The sequence below is a fragment of the Etheostoma cragini genome, chromosome 8, assembly GCF_013103735.1.
Source record: "Etheostoma cragini isolate CJK2018 chromosome 8, CSU_Ecrag_1.0, whole genome shotgun sequence".
NCBI lineage: Eukaryota > Metazoa > Chordata > Actinopteri > Perciformes > Percidae > Etheostoma > Etheostoma cragini.
In genome coordinates, this window is record NC_048414.1 from 25,617,108 (window position 1) to 25,633,537 (window position 16,430).

General features: G+C 41.3%; 1 protein-coding gene across 6 annotated transcripts in view; it reads right to left on the minus strand.

Annotated features, from left to right (window-relative positions):
- Window positions 1-1,111: 1,111 nt before the first annotated feature.
- si:ch211-1e14.1 (UPF0606 protein KIAA1549) overlaps window positions 1,112-16,430 on the minus strand; it is a 45,317-nt gene continuing 29,998 nt past the window's right edge. The window contains exons 12-24 of one of the 6 annotated variants that reach the window (XM_034878300.1): window positions 14,836-15,006; window positions 14,359-14,646; window positions 12,939-13,165; window positions 11,787-11,923; window positions 10,948-10,962; window positions 10,431-10,636; window positions 9,814-10,043; window positions 9,524-9,668; window positions 9,104-9,427; window positions 7,045-7,091; window positions 5,455-5,594; window positions 4,351-4,505; window positions 1,112-2,635 (exon numbers count right to left, since the gene is read on the minus strand). In XM_034878300.1, coding sequence (XP_034734191.1) covers window positions 2,396-2,635; window positions 4,351-4,505; window positions 5,455-5,594; window positions 7,045-7,091; window positions 9,104-9,427; window positions 9,524-9,668; window positions 9,814-10,043; window positions 10,431-10,636; window positions 10,948-10,962; window positions 11,787-11,923; window positions 12,939-13,165; window positions 14,359-14,646; window positions 14,836-15,006 — 2,325 coding nt within the window. In that variant the 3' untranslated portion in view covers window positions 1,112-2,395. Of the gene's footprint in view, window positions 2,636-4,350; window positions 4,506-5,454; window positions 5,595-7,044; window positions 7,092-7,743; window positions 8,407-9,103; window positions 9,428-9,523; window positions 9,669-9,813; window positions 10,044-10,430; window positions 10,637-10,947; window positions 10,963-11,786; window positions 11,924-12,938; window positions 13,166-14,358; window positions 14,647-14,835; window positions 15,007-16,430 lie in introns of those variants that run through there. The other 5 variants (XM_034878298.1, XM_034878295.1, XM_034878297.1 and 2 more) reach the window with 5 other exon arrangements.

Consider the following 16,430-nt stretch of genomic DNA (forward strand, 5'->3'; position numbering starts at 1 on the left):
GGCAGTTGTGTTGGTTTCAATGATGAGCGGAGTCATTATTCCGCCATTGTCTGTCTATTGCGTTCAAAGACAGCCGTGCTACGACTAGATTTAATAAGGGCCAATTGTCAGATTGTTACAATGTAATTCAAAATCTGCTTTAAAAATAAACATATGTGTTATATATTGTGCAATTTTTTTTTTTGTATGTCAAACTCATATCACACCATGACTTATAGTTATGAACTTAAAATCCAAGGACACATTGAGTGACAGTTTCTTTTGTATTTCAAGAATTTCAAAAAGTCAAGAAAACAGCATGCGCAAAAACAAAACAAAAGGAAATACAATTAGGAAACATGCATCAATCACACTTACAGTTGGGCCAGCCAACTGATCATTTTCACAAAATACAAAACATCGAAATAGATGGAAAAAAAGCTCCAAAAAAAGAAAATGATAAAAAAGGTAGTGAAGATGAAGACAGGTGGATGGGATGTTGTTCCAGTTCAGAACCAGCAGGTGGAGTCATACAGTATGAGATTGGTAACATAAAACATGAACATAAGAGGTGATATGAAAAACCAGGCACTAACCCATCACCCCTGCATATAAAAAGGAGACTTCATACAGTGACAATATTTGATATTCATAACCTGGATGAAATTTCATCCTGGTGCTCCCAGAAGCACCGACAGATCAACAGCCGTGATGTATTTTTTATGTCTTTTATAGAACTATTCTTTTAATATGACAGAATGAGTGAGAGTAAAAAAAGACACAAAGAAAATGTCATCCAGAACACGTCATCTGTTCAGGTGAGTCCAAAAGGCACATCACATTGCAAATGAAAAGTAATGGGAAATATGCTCTGGTAACATCAGGTCAATAAAATCCACCACATACTCCTGGAACGCACTCCGAATCATATTCTCAAGCCCTGCTTTGAAAATCCATAATTTTCTCTTTTATTTCATTTAAATAAAATATTACTTCAGGCCCCAAAAGATCACAAAATGTCAAGGGAGGGTCATTTAAAGGAAAATAAATAAAAAAATAAAAAAGGTAACCTCAAATGACCAGTACGATGACTAAGAGACATTTAAGGTGAACAAACGTACACGAGGCAAGGTAAATCCAAAGGACTTTAAAAACCACTTAAACTTGAAGTAAACCATAAATGACGACAAATACAGTGCGCTTTTTTTATCTCCCTTCTGTACTAACAAAAGGCAAAGTATGCGTTGAATACTGCATAAAACAGAGATGGTGGTTCACTACATAGTAAATACAGGTTCATGTTGAAACAGAATACTGGTCTCTGGGACGTTCCTTCATTAACATGACCCATCAAACTGTCTCATCGCTGAAGGAATCTCTTTTTGAACGACCTGAGCTGTACCAAGTAGCCGGCATACAGTGCATCAAACTACACCCAAATACAACACACCCTAATTGTCAAGTACATACTGAAAGTCTTCAGTCATTGTATGTAACACGTGTGTGCCTGTAGCTCAAACACATGCCTCTGAAGTCCTGTTCGAAGATGAATGAAGGCCATTTTTGTCCAGCCGTCTGTTAGCTAATTAACATAAATACAGTTAAAACACGAGACATAAATGCAAATAGTACACAAGAAGATATCAACTCAGACTAATTGTTCTACTGCAGTAATTGTGGAAAGACCTAGGTAGTGTTATTAGTGTTATTAGTCTCTATGGATGCCCCTTTGTGTCTACTGTCTGAGCTGACTCGCTGGCTGTGAACTTAGACCGTACTGTAGGCGGGTACAGTGTCCCGGGTCCGGTGAACAACATCACAGTGTCAAGGCATAGCATGGCTCGTCATGGCGGAAAACAGGAAGTAGCACCTGATGGTGATGTAGAGGTTTAGGGCCGGCATTGCGAAACAAGAAAATACCTAATTTGGTTTAAATCATGTTGAGGAACATAAGATGTGTCTTAGGGGGTATTCCTGTTTAGTGAAGGCAGCATGAGAATGGAACTGGGAGGCGGAATACGGAGGCGGAAGAAACGCGGATCTCAAATAACGCCCGGATGTGGATCCCTGATCCCTGATCCACAGTGAAAGTGCAGGACAGACACATGTCACATGGTCTCATCTTAAAAGTTCCAGCATAGGCTGTGATTATTGTTCTTCATTTCATAACACTGTCTCTGATTTGACATGCTGCAGCTGGTCTGGTTAGGAGCTTTAACAACCATCCTGTCATTCAGTAGTTCAGCCTCTTCATGTCAAAGTTTCTATAAGCCACATCTTCACTTCAGTTAAGCAGGACTATCTCTCTGCTGTACACCCTCGGGGACTTCCATGGGAAGTAAAGTCAGATTAGGTGAAGCAGGCAGGCGGGGTCAGTGGCGTGACTGGTTAGAGCAACAGACGGGAGGCCGGGGCTTCAGCTGTGGTAGCTGGGCACAGCTGCCTGTTTCTGGGAGAGACGCAACAGCTCCTCCCTGATGGCCTTGATCAGGGAGGCAGATGAGTGGGTGGGAGGACATGTGTCCAGGGGAGGTGGGGCCGACAGATAGCCCACCCCCGGGGTGTCTAGGTGGACAGGGGGCGCCGAAGGCTCCCTGATACCACCTCTGGGCGTCTGGAAGATAGAGAAGGACGAGTAGTCAGGACAGTCCAGGAACTGAAGGCAGGAAAGAAGGGCAAAGAAAAAGGAGAAAGGGGGAGAAGAGGAGGGGAAAAATTGAGACGATAGAGGAAAAAAAGGATAGTGACAGAACTACAGTCAGAGTGAGAGAGAACTAGAATAACAGCAACTAAACATATTAATCTATATATATATATATATATATATATATATATATATATATATATATATATATATATATATATATATATATATATATATATATATATATATATATATATACTGTATAGCAATCATAATACTATCTGTTGCTCTAAGCCCCAAGCCCGTTTATCTTTAAAATCGGGTCACAAATACATGGTCTAATTTTTATAAAAAGCTTTGTCATTTCCTAAAACTGAAAATAAAAATAAATAAAACAAAGACACAACCAATTAAATTCTTTGCATTCTTTGGGGACTTTTTCTTATTATGGATTGATGCAACATTTGGTGATCTAGAGAGAATTTACAGCAGCAGTGGTGTATGTGTGACTCAAAATAATCTACAGGGGCTATTTTATAAAACTTCACTTTGCAAATTAGTATGGGATTTGCATATTTCAACTTCCTTTACCTTTATTACCTTAAGATGGTTTTCTTTATAGTATCCATCGTAACTATGATAATGGAATACTGTTGTAATCCCAGATGTGCTGGGCTATCCTCTTTCTTTATTCTTTTTCGTGAAAATCAATAAACATTTTTTCAAAAATGAAAACAATATAAAACTACAGTGCCCATGTTCATAGTAATGAAAGAAGTTGTGTGGCTCACTGATGTGTTTTTAATAGTTTCTGGACAAACATGGAGCTCTATGGCAGAGAGGAATAAGCTACTGTGTATGCGGCTTTGGAAACACAGACACTATTTGTTCTTGGGATCAGTCCGTTGGTGATTTTTGGTCTTTTCACGGATTCGGGCGGCTGTGGCTCAGTGGTAGAGCGGTTGCCTGCCAATCGGAAGGTTGGTGGTTCGATCCCCGCCCCTGCAGTCATTGTCGAGGTGTCCTTGGGCAAGACACTGAACCCAGAGTTGCCCCCGGTGCTGTGCATCGGAGTGTGAATGTGTGTGAATGTTTATCTGATGAGCAGGTGGCACCTTGTACGGCAGCCCCGGCCACAGTGTATGAATGTGTGTGAATGGTGAATGTTTCCTGTAGATGTAAAAGCGCTTTGAGCAGTTGTTAAGACTGGAAAAGCGCTATATAAATACAGCACATTTACATTTACATTTGTTGATGACATGAAACATGCTGTGAGGACCGCTCCCACTCTGCCTGCATGTCGTGTTCGGCAGGTACAAGGAGTGATCAGGGGCGTAGCACAGAATTCTGGGCCCTGTAGAAAGGCATTTTCACAGGTATGCTTTCCAGTATCTTTTTGGGCTTTTCCCCTGAGTACTCAGTCCCCCTTTTCCCCCCTAGTCAGACGCCGCTGGGAGTGATGGTGGAGCTGGGACAGTCGTCCGTACCTGGCTTCTGGCTTGGTGCCTGGCTTGGTTTCTACTCTTACATACCCCACCATTAAGCTTACGTTTAGTTAGTTAAATAAAGTACTTTTTGACTGATCTATCTGTGTGTGACCTCCCGTTTGTTGCCTGCCCTAAGCCAGGTGGTAACAATACATTTTATAATTTTATTTTACTTCTGGTTGAAATGGATGGAGGACAAGACCTTGTTCTTAAAAAGAATCAAATCTGGGTTTCACTCACTGCATCTTTTTCAGGCTCTGCTCTGGAGAAATGGTCACCATGATAGTGGTTCCAGCCAATGCCTCCATTCTGCCCCGGAGCCGCCCGGATGCCTGCTGGGTAACCATTCATCCGACTGGACAATCCCACCTGTGTAAGATGATGAAGCTGGGCACCTACACACACATACCCACACACACACACACACACACACACACCCCATTAGAGCTCCAGTACCTGACAGCAGCCCGTTTAACTTTGATGCAATCAGTCTGAAAAGCACTCTGTCTCTGATGTGAGGCACTCAATAAGGGAAATGCCAGAATCCATTGCTATTAGTGTACGTCACATGATGGCAACAGCATCACGCCTGCTCCTAATAATTTAAGAGAGAGACAAGTTTCTTGCAGTTTGACAGCTTTATAGGGTGGAGGTGCGTGGCTGTATTAAGGAGCAGCGCTGTGGTCTACATCCAGGAGTGATCTAAAGCGGAACTGTGTCCGCAGACAAACAAACTATAAAGACAGTAACAAAGTTCATCAACCTGACAGTGTTCATTCTTAAAATGCTGTCTTTTCATTAGAGATCGTGGAAAAAAATTGATACAGCATAATATCGCAATATTTTCAGTGGCAATGCTGTATTGATACACTGGCACCAAGTATGGATCTTTTATTATATATGTGTTGGTCAGTTTGTCTGCTTGACAAACCCATTTTGCAACAATAAAATTGAAATGAGATGAACAACAGAGAAATGTATCTTGTTAGATAAAACAGATGTTGACAAAGTTTCCTTTTGGGGACAACATTTGAACTTGGGAAAATTAGAAGTTGGAAAAAAGGTTATAAATTGCAAAATATCGCAGAATACTGCAATGTGTTTAAAATCGCAATATTATTGTATCTTGGCAGAAGTATCGTGATGACATCGTATCGGGAGGCATCTGGTGATTCCCACACCTAGTTGTCATGTGAAAATATGTCGTGCTTAAATGTAATAGGTGGAAATGAGAGTAAGATTTGTGCACACCATGGACTTTGTTTACATCTGAATCCAACAGTGTTGAAATGACAAGATGTTTAGGGCAGTTTTTGTCTGCATGTGTGCATTTTCCAACTGTACCTGTAGTTCCCCCTACTGGCCGCGGTCTGGCAGAGGAGGGCAGCTCATCTGTGTAGATGCCCCTGCTGGAGTACAGGCTGTCTGGCTCACATTGCCCTGCTGTTTCTCCTGGCGGCAGGAAGCTCGAGCCAAGGCCCTGCCTGAGAGAAGAAAGAAGAAGGATGGATTTTTTTCTATTGGAATTATTTTCAGCGGCAATGTCTACACTCGTCATATCTAAATAAAAATACAAAAACGTCTGTGTCCAACTTGGCATTTCTTGCTAAAAGCTGTGACAAAGTGAGGATCTGCAGGTGCTGACCTTTAGGAGATCTCATTGTAAAGAACAGTCACTAACTTCACACTTAATGGTCCCAATGGCATGAAAATGTCTCTTTGTGAATATGTAGCTAGTAATGGCAGTAGGTGTAAACTGAGCCATGGGTATCCTGCTCTACCTTCAGGAAAATGATGGGCCAATCTGGAATCTTCCCCTTATTATGTCATAAGGGGAAAGGTTACTTAACCTTTCTCGGCTTTGCCTGCCCAGAGGATTTGGCCTACCCATGAGAAGGAGAGAAACATCCTGGCAGTGCAACCCCCCCCCCCCCCCCCCCCCCCCCCCTCAATAGCATGTAAAGCTACAGAGTAGAAACAGAGATAACACTTACTAAGGAAAGCTCATTGTGGGACTGGCTCTATTGGCTCTAATTCTGCACCAAGACTGAATTTTGAGAGAGAGACTTCAGGGACCACTAAGGTCTATATAAAAGAGACTTCAGATACAGTATAAGGGGACCACTAAGGTCTATATAAAAGAGACTTCAGATACAGTATAAGGGGACCACTAAGGTCTATATAAAAGAGACTTCAGATACAGTATTAGGGGACCACTAAGGTCTATATAAAAGAGACTTCAGATACAGTATTAGGGGACCACTAAGGTCTATATAAAAGAGACTTCAGATACAGTATTAGGGGACCACTAAGGTCTATATAAAAGAGACTTCAGATACAGTATTAGGGGACCACTAAGGTCTATATAAAAGCATCCAAAAAGCAGCATGTCACGGGACTTTTAAAATCTTACCAAACTGATATTGTACACTGGTGTATAATTAGTGAGAGGACAGGTTTTATTGCATATTTTTCAGGTGTTTGTCTTCTACTGTACAGTATGTGGTACAAGAAGATATAACTTAAAATTGGTCTAATGCAGTTCATATAGTCTTACAAGTTTCCCATTTAAAACCACGAGTGATTGACAGCTCCTGATGAGAGCTACTTTGGCTACTTTGGTGCTCACATTTCCGGATGGTGATAAGTAGTTTGACCACATGGGGCCTTGATCTTTTTGGAGCCAGAGACCACCGCTTGGACCTGATCCATTAATCCAATAAAATAAAGAGGACTCCTCTTTCACTATTCATAAGGCCCAACACACTGGGTGCACCTAAAGGAAAACATTCCCACTGGTAAAGTGTTACAAATTAGACTGTACAATCCGTACAATCCGAAAATCACTTTGGTGTAGGAAGAAGTAAATGTCAAATAAGCATATTGTTTATTAATATATACGTTAATACTCCATTTTCCTAGACTACTACTGACCTTGGTAGCAGGCCTTGGGCAGGTGGAGGGGACAGCTCAGTCAACCTCTGGGAAAGACAGGAAAGACACGCAGTGTGTCGAGAAAAAACTGAGTATCCATACAATAGTGAAGACAAAGACTGTAAAAGGGCAGATAACTGCATAACTATTTTCATTTGTGGTGCTAAATGTTTTTAATACGTTACATCTTATCAAGATATAGCTGATACAAATACTGCAATTGATTCAAAGAGATTGCTATTTGATTCGATGATGTTGCTGTTTCTTATGAATGCGAAGAAATGCCGTGCCTATTGCCAAGTACAGTATATTTAAGCAGTGGGGCTCACTTCATACACTGTAGTGAACACTGTTGTTTTTTCCCAAGCATAGTTTTGTTGGTTATTCTTCTTTTTTACAGCTGACCTTTTATCACATATTAAAGCACTGAACCTGCAAATGCAGAACCAACAGACAGCATTTTATGGCTCCACTGCTCACTGTTAAGTCTCTCTCTATATTTGTCACCTGGGGTGTTATAATATGCTGAGTAGGGACTGATATAATGTATAAAATTCATGCAAGTATGGAATTTAAGAATGCAAGAGAAAAGTGATAATTAAGCTATTTTAATAAAGGATTTGTTTAGTACCATAAAACATCATAGCTTAATCATACAATACTGCTATTATTTTGTCAAGTGTGTGGTATGTCTTAAAAATACTGATGTTTTTCCTACAGTTGTAATACTGATGCCTCACTGCTAACCTTAACTGAGTGATTTAATGAGCAAAAACTTTCCCGCCCTTCTGTAAAGCTAATATAACGCTCTGCCATTTCTAAACACCTCATGACTTTCCCGCATATAATGCCCAGTTAATTTTAGCTCGGCGCTACGCTTCTGCATGCATTTCAAAAAAAGAGATTTGCTATAGACAAAGGAAGCTCCACCCATGACATTAACACCCTGATCAGTGTGTGGCACATGCACAGTATTATGAATTCCAAGTTTATGTGTCACAAACTGTGGCACTGCATAAACTGACCTTTGTATGGTGCTGCTTTGCACTGACCTCTCTTCAATAATTAGCCTAAATTGAGTACACAGTAAGTACAAAAACAAACACAAACACTGAGCATGTTATTCCAGCTGCCTTCAGGGAAGTTATCCGACTGGACCATCTTTAAGACAAGCCCACAGTGACAGGAGCTAATGCAGATCAAGCGTATGCAGGGTATTTTCCTGCAGAGTCTTAGAGCGTTGTAGATAGCTGATAGCTGGGGTTTTGAGGTCGCAGCTTCATGGGGGCGACAGATGGAGGAATACTTAACTGATTAGTTTGCTAAGAGGACACGATTATACTAGAAGCTATAGGCTTCATGCTGCAAATGAGCAAAAAAAAACTTGAGAAAGGGAGGAGATAGTGAATCCAAAGGATTTTTACATGTGTCTTTTGCTATTATAATTTGTAATGAGTGTGTGCTAGGGCCGGGCAATATATCAAACATATCTTGACATCGATATATGAGGCTAGATATTGTCTTAAATTTTGGACTAGTAATATTGTGATATGACATAAATGTTGTCTTTTCCTGGTTTTAAAGACTGCATTACAGTAAAGTGCTGTCATTTTCTGAACTTACTGGACTATTGTAACTGTTCTATGTTTTGCCTTTTCCCACATTACTGATGATTATTTATTACAAATTTCATTGTGTAATTATTTTGTGAACGCACCAATAGTCAACACTACAATATTGTTGAGGAATCGATATTGGGGTGTTTGGTCAAAAATATTGTGATATTTGATTTTCCACATATCGCCCCGCTCTAATGTTTTGGTGAACAGAGAACCACAGGCACATTAACATTGACCACACTGATTTTTCCATACTGTGCTTGGACTGATCCAGCTGTAGAAGACTTGACATTTTCTGAACTTCCAAACTTTAACTGTTCTATTTTTTGCCTTTACCCACATAGTCATTATATCCAGAAAAGTAGTATGATTAACATGTTGACTGAATGGTTACTTATGCTCTGTAAAAACGTATCCTGTAGATATAAGTGTCTACTCACGCTAGGGAAAGGGCCAAGAGATTGGTAGGAAGGACCCCAAGATCTGGGGCCACGGCCTGGAGGGCTGGCGATAGGAGGGTTGGTGTTGACCCCAGGGAGAGTGATCCCTGCTATGCTGCCTTGAGAGGTGGGCGACACCAGGGCAAAGGCATCGTCCAGCAGGGAGTGCATCTGCTGCCGTGCCTCCTCAATGGAGGGCTGTGGAGGCATGTAGGGGGGTGGGGGAGGGGCATGGCCTGGAGGAGAGGAAGCGGGACCCAGAAAGACGTCATCGGTGGGGGAGGGGCTCCTGTGAGGGGATCCTGGACCTTGGTCAGGGTCCGACTGGACACACATCACATTTATGGGCAGTTAGAGACAAAGAGGTTACACAGTATATGGAAGCGTGTACAAATCTCATGATTCTCCCGTAATACTCACTACATAGGCCACATTGTTGACTCCAGGACACTTTCTGTAAACAGCATCACTGTCTTCAGTGATGAGGTGGTCTTTGTCTGCTTCCATCATGCCTCCATTTAGCTGGTCCTTCATCCTTTGTTTGGGAGAGCGCCTACCTCGCCCGCTGAGAAACAAATTAAGAAAAGTTAATTGATTTATTTTGGAGGTTTTTTTTATTCGCTTAAAGCCAGCCTGGATGTAAAATGATGTAGTCAGAACTACAAACTCATTTAACCTCCACATATCCAAACAAGTGCAATGACCCAAACCTTTTCTTGGATTCCATGAAGATGGCAGACATCTCGGCATCGGGGTCCAGGATCTTATCAATCTGTATCTGTGCTTTCTGATAGATGCGATCCTGGTCCTTTGGATCTCGGAGGCCACTCGTCATGTCATCCATGGAGGGGAAGTCGTAGTGGCCCTTCCTCTTGGCACGGAGACGTATCTTGTTACGATGATGCTCAATCTCTGACTTGTGCCTCAATGCTACCTGGATCTGAGGAGGAACTTACCTTATTAGTGAGCATCCTTAAAAGTATGCACGTATTAGACTCTTTGTTGTTGTTTCATTTGACAAAATGTGATAATGTAATTATTTGCACAGTGATTATATTTACAATTTGATTTACCTGTCAAAATAAAGCATTGTGTTTCATTTGATTCATGCCTTTTAGTTTTTACACTCCAGGTTACAATTCAAAACAGCATCAAACAGAACCAAATTGATATGTTTTTCTTAAGAAATGAATGAAAGAATTAAATGAATAATTTGCGGGACTCCACGGAAACCTCAGAGATTTTGTGTTGACTGTTGACTGAACTGAAAAAACAACTTTTGAATGAATTTATTTGTTAATAAAAAAGGAAAGTCAGAAGAGCAAACCTCTTTGTTGATTTGGTTGGTGTCAGGCACTTTGCCATTAATGGGTGGGCTGTGCAGCGGTGGGACAGGCATGGGCTGCATGGCGATGAGTTGGATTTTGTTGGGGAGTCTCCTGCTTGCATCTGCGGCACGAGGAATCCGATCAACATGTTCAAAAATGGAGGCTGAGGACAGCTGCTCGTTTGTACCATTCAGAGGAGGAGGACCTGAGGAAGGAAGCAAGAATGTACAGGTCATAAGTCAGCACAGCGTATTCATTGCAAGTCTAAATGCTAATGGACTTAAACTAGAGGATGAAGCATTACTGCGTAGGATTTCTATATTTAAAAGCTACATTTCATTTCTTTTTGTTGCCTATGTTGGTGAAATGGATTGTCTCTGCACTGTGACTGACAGTGATGGATGGTGAGAGCAAGCTAAGCACAAAACTAACACAGAAACAAACACATAGACACAGCTACTGGAGGTCAAGCCTGGGGTCTATAGCGACACAGACTGAAAGAGGACAAACTCTTACCAATTCTATTCTTGCCTGCAAACCGCATAAAAAGTGAAGAAAAAAAAAACAGTGACAATGTATTTGACAATGAGCATTAAAACAAAACCTAGTGAATTAAAGTGTGGCCACCGTGAGTGCTGTTTAACCTTTTAGAAATGAAAATAAAAATAAAAGGGGAGAAAGAAATAGAGAGGGAAATGAAGTGTATCTAAAAGTATACATTTTACAGCTTTAAACTTTTCCTAACATCAGAGAGAAGAAAGAAAGGAGCTGCTTCTGATGAGCAGAAAACTGCTCAAAACAAGGGCAGAATGAGAAGCGGGAAAGACGGCACATTGCATAATGCTAAGTGTGTCTTATATACAACCTACTTATAAACATTGTGGCGGAGCATATACAGTCCCAGGCAGAGATTTATCAATAACAAAACAGAGAACATTCCTCTGTGGGGGAGTCAGGCTGTAGTCTGTGGGCCCGTCGCTGACTGGCATTTGCAGGCGTAAATCTATCAACAAGCTGTCAGACTATTTTTCCCTCCTATTCCCTTCTCCCCCCTCTCTCTGGCCTACTTTTGACCACCGAGTAGACTTCCTACCATGGTTCCCCTCTGTAATCTTATTGTCACTGCGTGGGGTTGACGTTGCACTGGCCTCTGTCTTTCTCTGCATTGTCTTTTTTAACCCCTTCACAGCCTCCCCCTCCCCTCGATTTGGCCCTCTTCACAATCAAATCATGCCACCTTGAGGTGCCAGTTGCCTGGTGTCTTTTTGTCTGCCAAATCCCTTCAGTTTCCTTCTTTCTCTTTGTGTTTGCTCTCTGTGTTTGGAGGAGTAATGTGTGTTGCCAAGGCTACTTGCCATTTAAAACATTAATGGGGACCTTACGGGTCTGCTTGCAGTCGCTGGGCGTGGCGTGGGCTCTCAGGTTCTCCTCGATTGGTTCCCGCTCACTGGAACGGTCGCTTACCACAGAGTCACCTTCAGACGGCGAGATCCTACACAAAAAACATGCCCGCATATGCGCACACACACAAACACACACACAGGCATACACACACACACACACACACAAACACACACTTACATGAATAATAGAAGTCCAAGAACACCAACATGCTAAAGTACCATGCATAATCGTGCTTTTCCAGAAAGAAAGCTGAGAAGACTTCTAAGAAATGCTCATATGATTTAAAGCTTGTCATGCCACATGCTGGAAAGTGTTTCCACTGACAGAATGATCAGGTCCCTGGTGAATTTCTCCTGGCTTGCCATCAAGGAGAAACACACAATATTTGGGGCTTATGTTAGGATGTGTTGGTGTCACATAGTATCTGTACACTAGAGCAGTTAGTGTTCTGGGAGATTTTGATGATAGGGCACATATTCATTTAAGTTATCAGTACAATGAAAAACTGAATACTCCTAGGACACATAGTATGTGTAGGTTAATTTAAAACTATGACTGCAAACAAAATGGTTTATATACAGTATATATATAGGCATATAGTAGTAGTAGTATATGGTAGTAGTATATACACTAGATAATATACTACAAGTGATGCCCCTCAATGTTGAGTGAATCAATAATTGAAATACTTAAACAGAGGATCTGTCAAGAGCTTTTTGTCTGGCTGACTGACTGTCCCAACTCAAATGGATAGAAAATCAAAGTGACGGGGTAAGAACAAGCTATGTTAAATGCGTAAATAAGTATCTTAGTAGCTGTATAGGGTAGAGTATTGAATCCAAAACACATGTCTATGATTAAGTGTTTTGACCAGGTGGTGGATAAAACAAAGGGGAAAATAATGAATAATCTGGTGACCATAACTAAGTAAAACACCACAAAAACAGACTGGTACAAATTGTTGATGTTTGTTATGTAACCTATGACAGCATAGCCTATACAAACATATGCCCAAATAATTTAATGTTCTCATTTCGTCATATTTATCTTGGCTAATTATTAACTGCTCGCTCCTCGGGCCCTGTGCTACCAGCAGTACTGACCTTTCTCGCCTTCGACCGCTACGGGACGCCTTGGTGGAGGTTTTGGATTTGGGTGTGGGGAGCTCCCCGTTCTCAGATGGACTGAAACCATCTTTAAGGGAGAGGGGTAGGGGTCCAGGGCCAGGCCCCGGCGGGACAGGCTCCTGGATCACCATGACATCATCCTTACTCTGCTGGCCAAGGTGCAGCTTGGCAAAGTCGAAGCCTTTCACACTCGGAGCCTGCAACTGAGGACAGTGGCCGAAGAGAGGAGAGAGAGGAAGAACACACTGTTTTAGAAAATATGGAATGGAAATAAAGACGGAAAGCCATATAGCAGAGGTTTCAGAGGCCATATAACAGGGAAATATTTAGTTACGTAGTCTTAGAGTGGACTCACATTTCAATATAACACTTTGTAACATTAACCTGAAAATCCCCAAATTAGATGTGTGATTTTACAGCATATATGTGAACTCATGATATACTGCCTAAATGATCTTAAATTGTCACACAGCCTTACTTCAGTGACAAATGTGCAGTGAATACAACAACACATACAGACAGATTTTGAGTGCATAATTAGACCGAGTGACAGATGTCCAGGAGGACACCTCAGACAGACAGACATCAATGAATATAGAGAAAGAAAGAAGGTCAGGGAGAGATGTGGGGAAACATTGAGCTGCTTGCTTTCCTTTGACGTGGTGGGGGATGGAGGCTGAGGATGGAAGCAGTGAGACTGTTTGAGTGTAAAGCCCTCGGGATTCGGAAGAGTAAACAGAGGATCTCAGTATGTGTGCTTGCAGTTTGTGAAACGCGGGCCCTATGACACTTTTGCACACAGGAGAAGAAAAGATTGACATGACCTGATCCGGCTAATTCTTTGAATTATACGTACACACACTGATATATTGATGCTTAAATGTCTGGCTTAGAAGAGGCTTGTTGGTATAAAAATGCTAATCTAGTGTGATTCTTGCCTGTATGAAACTGCTGAGAGAGAGAGAGTGAGAGAGAGAGAGTTTGTGCTCTCCACAGCATATAAACTAGGCCAGTCTTTGAAAGGGAAAGCATTTAAAAAGCTGCAGCTGATACAGAAAAAGCGGTTTCATAATAATTTACACTGAGGCTCAATGACAGAAAAAACTACTACTACTACTACTACTACTACTACTCAGTCAGTTTAATGGTAAATTGGGCAACCAGTCTCAACAAACAATGGAGTAGATGCAAAACAACGTCTATTAATCTACTACTTCCCAGCACAGGGATGATGTATATTGTCAGGATAAGACTCCACACACACCAATATTAAATACACAGGGAAATCCACAACAACCTGTAATACTGTGTCTGGACACCAGAACCAGGTATAACAGGATCCTAATGTCTATATACGCAAACAGGCACTAGTATCTATCGCTACTGTACAAAATACCTGCTCCATGGTTCTCCTCCCTTTAGTTAACACTTTCAATTTGTCTTCTTTCTTCATCTCTCCTGTTTTCATTGACATTGTTTTGCTCTCTAGTCTTATTTGCTCATCTGGTTTAACTCCTTCCCTTTTCAATTTCATCTTTTCCTCATCTTTATCGTCTTTCTCTCCTTCTTCTTCTTCTTCTTCTTCTTCTTCCTCCTCCTCCTCCTCCTCCTCCTCTTCTTCTTCTTCCTCTTCTTCCTCCTCACTGCTCATAGGCTGTTTGCTCTTGGAGATAGCTACTGGTATCTAAGCAGAATCAATGGTGAAGAACAGAAATATTTCTAGTGATGATGCTATTGTCTCTGTATCTGACATATCCTAAAAACTCACCACACACACACACACACACAAACACACACACACACACACACACAAACACACACACTAGGTCTCTTCCTCTACATCTTCTAGAAACCACCAGACACTGCTTTGTACCTTCCCTCTTTTAACCTCCTTCACCTCCTCCTCCTCCTCCTCTTCTTCTTCATACTCCTCTTCTTCCTCCTCATACTCCCCCTCTTCCTCCTCACTAAACTCTATATCCTTTTTAGATGGAGGGAGTGTGTGGTGAAGAGAGGTCCTTGATTGTCTGAATGAGGTAGTAGACTGAGAGAAGGGGAGTGGTGTTAAGAGACAGATTGTGTTAAGCAGAGAGGGCAGGCTAAGTGAAAGGTAGATTCATTGCATTGACCCAATATGGAGGGTTTAGTTCACAGCTCAGCGCAACCTAAAAAAATGCAAGGGGAGGGAAATGAAAGCCAGACAAAATGATCAACCACTAAGAAAAAAAACAAATCTATTTTAGGAATGGATTGGTGGAGTCAGTGGGACTTGACTGTGCAGTGGCACACTTTCTTGGTATTTGATTATCTAGTAAAATTGTACCTTAGTTGAATCTCAAAGTGAATTTGTGCCTTTTTAGCAAAGACCAAAAGGCCTGTAACTTCATGAAATTCCCTCTGTGTCAGTTAACTTCAGGCCAAAAGGGACATGTACTTTTAAGTATGATCTACAGAGCCAATTGTCATATCTATTTCAAGTGTAGGCAGACAGGAAGGAGAAGTTTTTCAACTGTCACAAACTGAAAATAAAATGGGACAAAGGCAAACTTAAGGACAGGGTGGTTAGTGATTTGAACCAAAAAGTAGGTGAGAAAGAATAAAAAAAGTTCCCATTTTATGAAACAAACTTTTTCTGGGATTTAGGATGTTATTTGTGTCTCTGGTGCTTCCACGCGCATACAAGCGTGGAAAGAAAACCTTCCATGCTAGGGTATCCATGTCCCTGTTCTGCAAGTGTGCCCTTGTCTAGAAGAAGTCTCCCAGCTAATCCTGCCGTGTACTGACCAAAGTTGTAAATAAGTTTTCTAGCAGGCGTGATCGTGCCTAGCTAATGTGCATATGCGACTCCCAACAAAGATAGTATATAAGTGAGATGTCTCACTCTGTAGGTAAACAGAGACCTAAACACACAGGGTAAAAAGCGGATCTGCAGCAATGTGCGGTACAACAAAAATATGGTGTTTTTTTTAAAATAAAAACCATGTAAACCTATTCTGGTAGAACCTCAAAATACAATTATGAACCTGAAAATGAGCATTATATGGGCGTTTTAAAATAACAAAAATACCTATTTCATGCACTGGCAGCATTATGACTTCTAATCCAGCTAATGTCCTCTGATAAGTCTCTCTACTCATGAAAGTTTTATTAATCCTATCTAAAAGAAGAAATGATGAGGTCCAAATTCAGCGCAGTCCTGCAGCACATTTATGGCACTGACAGATACACCTAATTAATTAGCAGTTCATCTGGATTTAAAAGTGGCCTCGTCTTTTTTGCCTTTCCGCATCAGCTGCCTTGAGCCCTAACCTTAACCCTAACCCTAACCAGTTATATTTTTGGAAAGAAATGGTCTGTTCATTATCACCCTTAGATATGTACAGTGCATCTGTATACACTCACCGGCCACTTTATTAGGTACACCTGTCCAACTGCTCGTTAACACTTCATTTCTAAGCAGCCAATCAC